The 13,324-nt window shown below is 43.3% G+C and overlaps 2 protein-coding genes across 2 annotated transcripts; one reads left to right on the top strand and one right to left on the bottom strand.

Annotated features, from left to right (window-relative positions):
• Nucleotides 1-3,680: 3,680 nt before the first annotated feature.
• On the bottom strand, nucleotides 3,681-5,444 carry LOC118393906 (THAP domain-containing protein 11-like). Its single transcript, XM_035787102.2, has one exon. It carries the CDS (start codon nucleotides 5,296-5,298, stop codon nucleotides 4,471-4,473), a length of 828 nt encoding a protein of 275 aa, XP_035642995.1. The 5' UTR covers nucleotides 5,299-5,444; the 3' UTR covers nucleotides 3,681-4,470.
• A 216-nt stretch (nucleotides 5,445-5,660) lies between these two features.
• Nucleotides 5,661-12,037, top strand: cenpt (centromere protein T). The gene is made up of 14 exons (XM_035787097.2): nucleotides 5,661-5,732; nucleotides 6,160-6,263; nucleotides 6,444-6,573; nucleotides 7,416-7,572; nucleotides 7,728-7,821; nucleotides 7,941-8,077; nucleotides 8,784-8,844; nucleotides 8,942-9,093; nucleotides 9,320-10,270; nucleotides 10,476-10,820; nucleotides 10,900-10,999; nucleotides 11,100-11,267; nucleotides 11,484-11,588; nucleotides 11,697-12,037. The coding sequence occupies exons 2-14, from the start codon at nucleotides 6,175-6,177 to the stop codon at nucleotides 11,827-11,829; spliced, it is 2,622 nt and encodes an 873-aa protein (XP_035642990.2). The 5' UTR covers nucleotides 5,661-5,732; nucleotides 6,160-6,174; the 3' UTR covers nucleotides 11,830-12,037.
• The last annotated feature ends 1,287 nt before the right edge of the window (nucleotides 12,038-13,324 follow it).

Raw genomic sequence — 13,324 nt, 5'->3', positions numbered from 1 at the left:
TCTGCCCACCATCTAATGACAGCCCTACCTGGTTGAGCCTTTGGATTATAGACAGTCACAGACAGTTTTAACAACCCACTTCCCACTGTATGCCCCCTGTTCCACCCTCCATGCCCCCCAGATGGCTGGCGCTGGGTGCATTAGTAGATAAGTCCTGTTTCACATCTGTAGACAGTCACACATGGGAGGAACGATATCTCAACAGTAATCTGCGGTTTAATACAACCATTAGCTTCTGAATAATCTGACTGCCTCTGGAGATACACACACACCTGCTATGCCCCTGTGTGTGTGTGTGTGTGTGTGTGTGTGTGTGTGTGTGTGTGTGTGTGTGTGTGTGTGTGTGTGTGTGTGTGTGTGTGTGTGTGTGTGTGTGTGTGTGTGTATCAGAATGACAACTGGAAACAGGGATTGAGATTAGGTCCTATACACAATATCCCTGACTATCTGATTGCAGAATAAGGGTCTCAGCATGGCAGGAAGCTGAGAGCCACGATCGTCACACTGCTGTTTAATCTCCCACAGTTCAATGGATGGCATCTTCATATAGATTTGAGGGTCGGATTAGGTAGATTAAGAAGTAGGGACACTATGGTCAGATAAAGTGCATGTGCTTTATTTCTATGGTTGTTCAGAGAATAGAGAAGAACAATGGTTAACAATGAAAGGCAAGGACAGTATATATATATAGCACCAGAGTGCACACAGGCTAACGAAATCAACACGGGCAAACAAGGTTAAACAGGCTTAATTAACATAACCAAAGGAAGAAATGTGCCACAAAAGCAAATGTAAATCCTTACAAATAGAGGCAAATCCACTTGGAACGATGCATGGCAGTGTGATCACTTACACAAGTCACGCGATGACTACTGAGAGCTTTGGCATGGGATTGTTTGATAGAGGATTTCATGAATTGTTTGTTTTCTAAAAAATATATAATTCACAGACATTCACGTCAAAACACAGTGTTATACTGTGTTATACTATAATATATATCTTGTAATACTCTAATGACATAGGGTTTCTTCTTGAAAGTACCATGATAGGAGAGGCAGCGGAGTCATGCACAATGTTTTAGGGAATTTGATTCATATTATATAAGGCACTAAGGAAGAGACAGTGAAATGATTAGACATGAGTGGCTACGCTACGCAGATACTGTGTGGTGAAAGCGAGAGAGAGAGAGAGAGAGAGTGGGGGGAGAGCGAGAGAGAGGGGATAGGGAAAGGGAGAGAGAGTTGTGTAAATTTGATTGACAGGCCTAGATTAAGTCATTACATAACTCTACTGGGACCTGGGGTAGAGAATAAATCCAGATTAGGAACCCCCCTCTCTCCATTCATCTCTCTCGCTCTGTCACACATATAATTCCTGTACCCATGTCAGCTGAAAAGGTACATTCTTTCGGTGGGAAACATATGACAAATGTACATATATACACAAACTGCATAGTGAGTCATCCAGTTTACACACATCGATGATCTTTAAACTCCAAAATAACTAGCAATGCATTGTACACAGAATATTCACACAGACACAATTTGCACACTGTCTAACAAACATACACACATACAGGTTACCTACCCTGAGAAACCGCTCTGAGCTTTCATGTGAGGGGTTAGCCCTCTGACAAACCCTTTGCTAACCAGCAGTGGAGCCTCAGAGTGGTGTGGTCAGAAGACTGAGGGTGCATATCAATACTCTTACTGGGCCTCCTCGTCTCCTTTCCTTAATCTACACTGTTATAATTTGACATCCCTCAGTGTTTTGGACTGTCCAGTGCTTTTTAATCCATACAAATGAAGGAGGTTTCCATTAAACCTTTTTATGCTAGTAAAGTACATGTAGGATAAAACATTTCATGACGAGCCAGATGAAAACATTCCAAATGTTGACAAAACTCAATACGCGAGACGTAATGGGATCTTTTTGTGTCGGTAAAATGAATTATGCGAGATATGTCGATGGAAACGCTTTTATGCGCGAATATTGATACAATAACCATCATATCGAAGTAAATTTGGGAGTCACGCGATGACGTGTAGTCCTCCAACTACGATTTGGGAAACCATGCCTACAGATTAAATCAATTATGATGAATTTCACAGGGTGGTGAAAGTGCAAGGTGATGAGCTTGCTGCTTCTTTCCAATAAATATCGAGGGTCTTGTTATGGTGACATGATCATCGATGTTTGGCTGCCATTTGACAAATAAAAATAATCTCGCTCTTTCGTCCATAATAATAATCTCACTATGTAGGCTATATGTGAGCTCTAGCTAACACCGCTAAAGCGCACGTTCCAAGAGTGTGCACACTCACTATATAACGCAACATAGTTTGTGATAAAACCATCATTTGAGTTGAAAATGAGGTGGAAACCTACTTAACTTCTTTTTTTTTATATACCTCAAAGGGTATTTTTACGTGTATTACGTCATCACGCACCGCCTTTTATCAGCGACAAATTAATTTGATGGAAACATCTATCGTGGGAAAATGCGCGTTTTGTTTTTATGCGTATTTTGGAATATTCGCATGAAAATCTGTCGCCACGTCCCCTACATTGCAATGCTCATCACATCTCGCTCTTTGAAAAAAAAAGGTTTTTATTTAACCTTTATTTAACTATGATAAATGGATTTTAATGACTGTTTGCTAAAGACAAGTCACTCACTAATAGATCTACAACCAAATATCTAGAATCTACAACCAAATAATACAATAGAAAGTAGCAAAGATTCTTATAAATTACAGTTTACTGATGCTAAGGACAGGGGTAAGAATGCATAAGGTCCCATATAACAGAGGAAGGTAAGATAAAGTGGACCATGATCCGCCAGGGGAGAAAGATAGAGAAAAGGTGATCTATAGGGATGCACAGACAGAATGGGGAGGGAAAGTCCAGTGACATTGATGTCCAAGCTGTAGTGTAGTGCCATCTACAGTCTCTGTATAGTGCAGCAGGTCTGGTGAGAGGATTCAAACTTAATTTTGAAAATGAACTCCCCATACCAGATATTCTTTAATGTGAGCTAGTCATTTAATTTATTAGGATCCCCATTTAGTAGACGCCAATGGCGACAGCTAGTCTTACTGGGGTCCGACGCTTAACGAAAAATACATTACAGACAAAAGACATTACAATTTACAGTTAAAAACATTAACATGTGTGTGTATATCTATCAGTTACACATGAATGTCAGTACAAACACACAACAAGTAGGTCACATGAGGGATAGGCATTGTGCCATCAGGTGTTGCTTTATTTGTTTTTTGAAAACAGGCTTGATGTTCACTCACGCTATATAAGATGGAAGGGAGTTCCATGCACTCATGGCTCTGTATAATGCTGTACATTTACTTGAATTTGTTCTGGACCTGGGGACTGTGACCCCTAGTGGCATGTCTGGGGGGTACGTGTGCGTGCCAGTGCTGTGTGTAAGTTGACTATGAGAAATATTAGGAATGTCCAACACATTTCTTATAATCAAGATAAGATTAAGTCATGATTCTAGATCCCTTTGATGTTCACGGTAAGTGAATTTCTCTAAGAGAAAGTCTGTTTCAATTGAAAAGGGGAATAGAAATGATAGACATCAACTGCATGATTTGATCACTGCACCAAGAATTACACTCATGCATCAATTTAAACAGATAAAGAAACAACTCAGGAAATATTATTTCAAAATTAAATTTACTTCAAATGGTTATGGTTTAAGTTTCAGAACAGTCATTGCTGCCAGGTCAAAGTTCAACAGTCAGAGGTTAACATAATATCCATACGAGAGTGGCAACTACAGATACTGTATCAAACTATTTGGGAGAAGGTTGAGACACACAGTCACAGTGAACCTTTAGGTGGTGTGAAAGCCCTGCAACCAGAGAGCCATGGATCAAGACAGGTCTCTTGTGGAAATAGGCACCTCATAAGCACACATACTTTTATGATACCCAACACATCTTCCCACAGCTAGAGTCACAAAGCAACCTTGTTTTGAAGGATGGCCTCTGAGCTGAAAAGCTGGTGTTTAATATACTGCAATGAGAATTCAACTGCAGACACTGACATACAAACAGCTCAACAACCAGAAAAATGGCCTAATAATTCCCCCAACCCCCTGTTCTGTCGAAAGTAGGCTACAGAGTTGCAGCCAGGCAATCCACAAGAATGCATTGGCCAATGTTTTTACACTCCCCTAAAAGGCTGCTTGCACTTAGCAAACACACGGGTGGACTAAATTGGGCAATGTTTTATAGGCAACTATGGGATTATTACTATCAACTAGCTAACCAAAAATAGCATGAGTAGACCAAAAAGTTGCTATCTCTTCTATTGAAAATAAATTGTCATCGCTTTCGTAAAAAAAGAGGGTTTGCTCTGCTCTCCACGGACCCCCTTCATCTCACGTTAAAGTCTTAGGTCGCGACGGTCTTTAGCTATCCATCCTTTGGGTGGAAATGATGGTCACATTTTCTTTACCGCTGCTCCTGCCGAGAGCAAACGGTCCCGCTCTCGCACCTCCTCCTGTAGCTTGGCCTCGGTTACGCGCAGCTGGCGGATGGTTGCCTTCATCTCCTTCATCTTCACTTCCATGAGTGCGATGATGTCCCGCTGCTCGTTCAGCTTCCGAAGTAGTTCGGCCGAGGTGGTCCCGGTGGTCAGCGAGTACGCGTGGTCCAGCGGGTTGCTGACAACGCTGTAGTACTGCACAGTCTGCTGCTGGGCAGCGGCTGCGGCGTCTGCAGGGGGATCTTCGCCCCCAGCCAGGTCAGTGGAGCTGGAGACGACCGCAGTAAAACAGGACCCGTCACCCTGCGCGGCTGGATTTACACATCCGACGTATTCGCCGTCTGGGCCGATCTGCACCACGATAGGGCCATCAGTAGCAGCTGTGTCGGTGACTGCATCGCTCTGAGCGGTCTCAGCGGCACCGGGGGCTGTCGAAACAACGTTTGTGATGACAATACTACCTGGACTGGGGGCTGTAGCCGCCGCAGACGCTTTCCTGTTCCTGCCCCTTCGATTCTTGCGTTCATTCACTCCTCTCAGCGGGAAGAGCGTCGGTACTCGAACGGTATAGGTCTTTCTGCCACCGGGAAAGTGTACGCTACAGACGCGGTGTCCAGTAGTGGGTTGGAAGGTACTAAAACAGCCGCTCACCCCGGCCCGGGAGATGTTCTTGAGCCAAATTTCCCTTTGCGTGGTATCCTTTGGAAATGTGTAGAACCGCAGCTCTCTGTCCCGATGAGAGTTGTTGTAACAGCCAGGGACACAGCAGGTGAATCCAGGCATATTTATTCAAATGAAAATCTGATAAACTTGTTATTCTATTGAAGTTTTATCTAATTTATTTTTGTTTCGTTCTTCCTCGCGTTATTATCAAGCCCATCGGCCTCGAAGCGGAACTACACGTCCCACAATGCTTACAACTTCCTGTTTTGTGTCCTAAGCAGGCAGCCCCAAAAAGATTACATTTTATTTAGTGTTGCGCACAATTAATATAGTTTTAGACGTATTTGTGTATAATATCTCATAAGTGCATTATGTTGATAGATGTTTAACTATTGTATCCATTATTACTGTTTTCCAAGCAATCGTGTATCAGAACTAAGAACTTAAATAAACTACATGTCCCATAATGAATCCCGAATAGCTTTTCTGCTTCCCCAAATTCTCATCTCGCGAGTTTTCACTTACATTTTAAACGCGGGAGCCATCCGCTAAAGGTAAACACTAACTAGCAAGTTTTTATTGTATATATAATTTTTCATAGTATCCTAGAAAGCTTAGGATACTATCATAAAATAGCACATCAAAACGTTGTTTTTCCACATAGAGGCGACACGAATCTAACGTATCGTGAACACGACTCGGTAGAATTCCTTGATTGTGTCAGTCAGTATGATAAATTTAACTTTAGCTTAGTTTGGATAGCTAGCTAGCTAGGTTAACCTGTTACGTTAGCGTAGTTAACTTTAACGCGTTAGTCGCCCCACTTACTTACTTTCAGAAGTAGTAAGTTATGTGTTTATTTGCATTAACGTTAGCTAGCAAGTACTAAGCCGGTAGTGAGCTAGCTAACTAATTGAAACTGACAACATGTCAATTATTTCCAGAATATCGATAAGACGTTGACTTCTTCTGTTTCGACAGACTGAACGTTATGCCATGGATTCTGTAGATGAGGACCTGTCTGCTCGAATTCTCCTGCAAAATGTAATTCAAACGGAGTCCTCCAGGTCCCCAATTACCCGCAGGTAAATCAACACTGTCGAAAAGTGTCACCCACAGTACCTACTACTATCGATCAACTAAACTTGCTTTGGCTAGCGGTTGTCTACTGTTAGGTTGACAGGCCTTTTCTTGTCAACTGTGATATCTCCAGATAAATGTTAACATTTTAATGGAATAAGCCATGTGTGTTATGTCCTCTCTAGTGCCTCCCAGGCTCAGTTCCAGTCCCCTGGGTTCAGAGTCAGACATAGTATCAGACTAAGGAGGAGTGATGTTGGTGCCCTTACCCCACAGGAGGCCCTCAAACAGAGCATCAAAAAGAAGCTTCGTGAGGTCAGGTTAAGCTGGGTGTACACTGTGATTTTGGCCCCAATTTTAGCTGTCCCAGACAAGGTTTTGAGACCGGAGACAAAATCCCCATGTCCTTGCCTACTCTGGGTGAGTGGCCATCAGCTACGCTTGTTTAATGTGAGCGGGTCAGAGATGTAATCAGAGGGCTACCGATCCTGTCTTTGAGCAGTCCCAGACGTCCCAATATTTTTAAAGGTGTTTGATTTTATCTGCACAAAATCTGCAATGCTGTTGTAGTGTGACATGTGTAATGACAAGATTTGAGAACGGTGATCAGCAATAGCCAGTGAGATGATGACTTAGTATCACATCACCCAGAATGTGTACTCTCGAGCAGGAGCGATGATTACTACTAGTATGTGTTTGTACTTGCCAAAGTGTCAAATCGTTACAGCTCTGACAAGCTCTTTACACCCAATGTATTTCAATTAAAATGTATTGGCTAGATATTTCAACTCTGTATGGTAAGCATGAATGTCTGACTGATAACGTTTGAGGCTGCCTTGAGACACAGCTCGTTCTAGCTATGAAATCGCATCTTTGTCAAGACCGCATGGGATAGAGAATCCTCAAGACCAAATGAAGAATGTTGTCGTGTGTGACCTCCCCTCGTTTGTTTGCGCAGCACTATGTTGGTAAGACAACTACAGGAAAGACGGTAATTTAATGTGAGAGGCTCAGGGATGTTAGGATTTTAAAGTTGTGTAGTGTCCGCCCGGCATTACTTTGAAGATCTGTCTTTCTGTCCGTTTGTCTGTGTTGGGCAACTGTTTTAAACAAGGCTTGTGTTGAGTTCATCAGCATTTTTGTATTTTCTCTTACAGAGCACTTCCAGGTCTTCCCTGCCAGAGCCACCCAGTAAGAGGTGGGCTGTATCAGAGGGAGTCGGGAAGATAAACACGCCTGCACCAGCCACAGACTCACTTCTCTATGACGATGACATCACACCTAGATACCTACTCAGGGGGATCCTGCAGACAGGTGAGTGTTGTCATCACAGTGAGAGTGTGTGCGTTTTAATTATTGACTAGCGGTAAGATGTATGTTTTATTATATGCTCATCATGGGCACATTATGGCCCGTTGTTCAATGGTCTTTGTTTTTGTTTCTTTTCTGTCTCCTCTCTGATTGGTCAGAGCCGGAGACATCCCTTCTGGTTCAGGACCGGCCAGTCAGGAAGGTGCCAGAGCTGCCCTCCACAAACTCCAGTCTTCACAGCAACCGCCCAAGGTATGCTGACAGACAAGGACGATATCCTCAGAGGTGCACTCAGGACACACAGCCCTCTGCATTATTGGTGTGGTGATGTGTTTGTGCGTTCACACCTTGTTTTTGTTTTTGCCTCCTAGTACAGGGCTGTCTGAGTTGGATCTCCCTGACATGACCACCACAGTAAACCTGTCAAATACGGTGAAGGGACTAAGCAGGAAGCGACCATGTCGGAGTCTCAACATAACAGCATTCAACAGGCAGCTTGAACATGAAGGTAAGGTCATGGTCGGCACTGTACAGTGTGTGCGCATGGTTAAGTTTGTGTGACATCTATAACTGGAGCATGTTCTGAACATGCTACAGGGTGTGATTAAACATACTGGTTATCTGCTCTATATGAGAAGAGATTTTCTCTTCTGCTCATTTTGACCCACTGACAATCTCACTTTTCATGGGTTCAAGTTTAAATTAAATTGTATTTTTCGGCAAATACAATGGGTGTAGACTTTTCCATTGAATGTTTGCTTACGAGACCTTCCCAACGATGCAGAGTTAAAAAATAATACAAATAGTAACACGAGGAATAAAATACACAAGAATGGAGCTATATACAGGGAGTACCAGTACCAGATCAATGTGCAGGGGTATGAGGTATTTGAAGTAGATACTGTAGGTACACGTAGGCAAGGTAAGTGACTAGGCATCATAATAGATAATAATAAGAGTAACATGATGTGTGTGGGCTTTATGTGAGAGTGTGTGTCTGTATATAGTATTGTGAGTGCATAAAGTCAGTGCAAGAAAGGATCAATGCAGATAATTAATGGTTACACGGACTAGCTATTTAGTTGCCTTGTGGATATTTAGAAGTATTATGACTTGGGGGTAGAAGCTGTCTCGGAGCCTGTTGGTTAGGAGTCTGATGATGGATGTATTCACTTCCTGATAGAATTTTATGTTTGTGGATTCCTTGTTTGCAGATGGAGAAGGTGGCAGTGCAACAGAAAAATACCTCTCATCCCTGTCTTCTGCCTCTCCAAGGTAAAGAGCTGCAAATTGGAAAAACTTCTGCTCTCTCATTGAATTTCAGTATTGAATGTCAGAAATGTAAATGAGGCTGTTTTCTCATATTTTCTAGCTCTATCACCTTCTCTCTGAAAACACCCTTTGTGGACATTCGGACTGAGAAAAGGAGATTTCAAAGGAAGGTAGCAAATCGTAAAAAAATTTGCCTTGAGGAGTTTGACGAGGCCCTACGGAATCGACAGGCGGCAATGGGTGGAGACCCTGGTAAGCCCTTTCCTCTGTATCCTATATAATTTCTTCCCCCTTATATCTCTGCTTGTCTTTTGTTCGGTGTATTATATTGTATGATATGCACTTAAATTATCGGGAACAATATGAGATTGAGACTCTTATGTAAGACTACATTTTGTGTGAAGAGTCAAACTTAAACCTAGTACTTCCACCTCTTTTTTTCTCTTCCCACGCCCACCTCCCTCTCCCTGTTTTTCAGAGCTGAGTGTTGGGGAGGATCAGCAGGGTCTCAGTGAGACTGTTCGTTCTGAGGGGTTCAACTTGGGACTGAGTGACCTCACCGCTCCTGACATCACCCATGACATCATCACCAGCAAAACAGAGCTCTACGCCCCGCCTGATGACACAGCAACAACCTTCACTATCGCCACCCAGGACAAAGACACCATCACAGGCACACAGATCCAGCGAGAAATGGGAGGAATGAAGGATGAGGAGGAGAAAGATATGGAGGTGGTAGGGGAACAAAATGAGTACACGATGGAAATAGACAACAAAGATGGAGAGGATTTGGCTGTTGATGCTGGGCAGAGAGAGGCCTTGGTGAGACAGGAGGAGTCCAAATCACAGACCGAAGAGGTAGCTGACTCCCGGACAGGAGAAGATGAGGAGCTGGCTAAATCTCAAACAGAAGAAGAGGTAGCCGAGTCTCCGACAGAAGGAGAGGTAGCCGAGTCTCCGACAGAAGGAGAGGTAGCCGAGTCTCCGACAGAAGGAGAGGTAGCCGAGTCTCCGACAGAAGGAGAGGTAGCCGAGTCTCCGACAGAAGGAGAGGTAGCCGAGTCTCCGACAGAAGGAGAGGTAGCCGAGTCTCCGACAGAAGGAGAGGTAGCCGAGTCTCCGACAGAAGGAGAGGTAGCCGAGTCTCCGACAGAAGGAGAGGTAGCCGAGTCTCCGACAGAAGGAGAGGTAGCCGAGTCTCCGACAGAAGGAGAGGAGGAGGAGATGACTGAATCTCAGACAGAAGATGTAGCAGATGAAGGGAGACAGGTAGTGGAAAAAGGCTTGACATCACAGAGTTTAGTACACAACGCGATGCACATCAGTCGGAGAGCTTATTGCTCAGAGGGTGGTGTCAAGGTTGCTGGAGTGATGGAAGGAGGGAGGGGCTACAAGAGCATGGGAGCAGAGCTCCATCCTACAGAGACTGGTGAGTCAGGTTGGTAATGAGAGCATGATGTGATAATGAAATATGTGACATTGGCTGATGTGGACAGTATTCCACTTGGCTCAAATACTGCTTGTCAACAAGACTGTTCAGAAAAATAATCTTAGTGGGTCTATTCTATTTTCTATTGTATTTCATTTAATATTTGTGAGACTGTTTTATTGATGTCTTTGTGTGTGTTTTGTAGGGTGCGCAGGCAGAAGGTCAGAGGGGGACACTGCTGGTGAGTGGCACAGCGGGCCGGAGGTGGGAGCTAGTGAGAGCGCCCACAGCCGCACAGTAACCCTTGGCAGCGCCCCTCCCTCCCCGCTGCCCCAGGAAGATGAGCTGGAAGGTTTGAGTAGAACAGGCACCAGCCTTGGAAATGAGGAGATGGAGAACTCCATGCCTTCTTTAGAGATGACCTTTGTACCTGAGAACAATGCCCCTCATAGTAGCATTTCATCCCTGCACCCCATCACTGCCCAGAGCCCAGCTGACCACGAGGAGGACTGGGATGATGTGGAAGAGGGGGATGGTATCCAGAGTGAAGGTTAGATCCACAAAATCTGTATTCAGGTGTGTGTGCGTGTACGTATATGTTGTGATGACTAACCCCTTCTTTCCTACAGAGCTGTCCATGAAGACTCCTGCGTTTGTCAGAGAGAAGAGGAATGCTCTGCCTATTGACCCCCTGGCCACACCTACTATTCTCAAAAACCTTCAACCAAGGCAAGTCACACACAAACACATGCAATCATTTTAGTAGTAGTATTGTGTGCTAGTTTGTGTGCAAGCTTGTGACCTAATCTGTTGTCTTTTGAGGCCTCAGTGTTTCGGCTGGTGCTGCAGCTGCGGTGAAGCCCAAAGCGGTGAGGGGAAAGCGGACTGGATCGGCCAAGAAGGATCCTGGTCTCTCTAAGAGCTACATCATGAGTGTGTTCAAACACTTTGCCAAGACCAAGGTGTCTACAGATGTCTACCCTGTCCTAAAGGAGATGTAAGAATCTACGTCCATCTTAAGGAAAAGTGCTTGTTCATTAACCTGCACATTAAGTGATTTAGTGATGTGCCGATCTGTTTAAAGACAGGAAAACATCAGAATACAACTGTTCTTTTATCGTTGATGTTAAATTATTTGTATTAGTGACAATAGAGGACTTACTTAATGATAATGTATTGATGGATGAATGCATGTGTAACATTTACTTGCCAGAATGGAGCTCTACTTTGACCGACTAGCTGATGACTTGGAGATGTTTGCTGCTCACGCCAAGAGGAAGACCATTGAGGTAGAGGATGTAGAGCTGCTGATGCGGAGGTTTGTTTATAGCTGTGGTTCGTCAGGTGTTTAAGTGTACAGTATGTACTATAATCTCCTTGTCGTGTGTGCGTGCATTCGTCTTTCTCTAACTCTGTTTCTCTCCAGACAGGGGTTTGTGACTGACAGCATGCCAGTCAATGTGTTGATTGAGAAATATCTCCCAATGGAATCCCGGAAGCTCCTCATTCCTGTGGCAACAAGTGGTAACTACGTCATTCCCAAACCGGGGAGAAAATGACCAGCCTATAGTGAAAATGATGTTTTATATTTGATTGAATATCTATTAACAGCTATTAATTTATTATTTGTAGACACTCATTCAAACACAGCCAGGACAAGACCATGTAACCTGGTGTAAATGTGTTTTTGATTGAATATGGCTTCATCTTTTGTTTTGTTTGTTTATATTTGTCAAATATTAGTGCAATAAAATGTATTTGATTTAATCAGTAGTCTGGTCTGGCATTTGTTAGGGCCTTTGGATGACAAAGGAGACCCTGAGGTTAGGAGTGCCTTTGCTTCCATCAGAGAATCCTGAAAGACAACCAATACAACAAGCACTATAGTTTGTAGACACATTGTAGTTTTCACGATCGACCCAGCTAATCACAGTACAGTCAGAATAAAAAAGCAATCATTCAAACTTTCGCATTCGTTACTTTAGGGTGGGATCATTAGGCAGATGTTTCAAAACGTTTTGCAACAAACCGTTTTTCTCCAAACAGAAATTCAGTTAGGCCCATTTTCGTTCGCCTTGATTGCTTCCGTTTGGTTCTTGGCTAACGATCAGCTTTCAAACAATATGCTTCGAACACACTGATTGTGAATTTGCGTTTTGGTACACCAGAAGTACATTCATTTCCAATGGATCGCTGCGTTTGCCTTGCAGCATTGCGTTGCAGAGGCAGTTGTAGGACGTTATGTGTGGTAAATCGAATGTATGCATCAAATTGTATGCGTAGACTTGACAGAAAGTAGTAGAATGTTGAATTTGTGTTGCACACATATCCAGTAAAAATAATGTGGGATTCCATAATAAGAAACAGTTTGATTGCATAACTTTACATATTTTATTCATTTGCCAAGTAGCATACATATTTATTCGATGACATCTAAAAATTAATTGTGTGAGCCTATATTATAATTTCCCTCAAATACAGTTTTGGAGCGAAATGCAATAATAGTCAAGATAGCAGAGAGTAGGCTCTTTCAACAATGAGACCAAACGGTGACGAAGGTGGTCTTGATCGCGCTGTTGGGCGGGTGTAAGGAACCAGCCCTGCCGAAAGCGCAGATCTGTGTGAGTCTAGAGATGGTTGAAGTCCCGAAAGCATGGAGGGGAGTTCCACCGTCTCATTCAAGATCTTCAACTGTTTGGAGAAGAATTTCGAAGTTACTTTCGTCTGAACCGAAGCCAGTTCGATCACCTGCTCCAAGTGGTTGGAGCCAGGATCGCCTGGATTGATACCAACTACCGGGAGTCCATCAGCCCAGTTAAACGCCTGGCAATTTGTCTCCGGTAAGCTACATTTGAGTACATTTTTAAAGCCTTTGATACCGTAATTGATTTATATTAGATATTTTGTGTGAAACCTAGCTAGCTAAAGGGCTCTAGTTAATAGCCCATATGTGACAGATTTACTTTCACAGAATGTTCATTAGGACTATAACTTTTCCCAAAGTTGGTTTAAAATAATTTAATGATGCAATGTTCCCAAATGAAAATAAAGTTA

Source organism: Oncorhynchus keta, chromosome 14 (assembly GCF_023373465.1).
Source record: "Oncorhynchus keta strain PuntledgeMale-10-30-2019 chromosome 14, Oket_V2, whole genome shotgun sequence".
NCBI classification, from domain to species: domain Eukaryota; kingdom Metazoa; phylum Chordata; class Actinopteri; order Salmoniformes; family Salmonidae; genus Oncorhynchus; species Oncorhynchus keta.
Note: the sequence above shows the minus strand (reverse complement) of the source record. Positions and strands in the feature narration are given on the sequence as shown.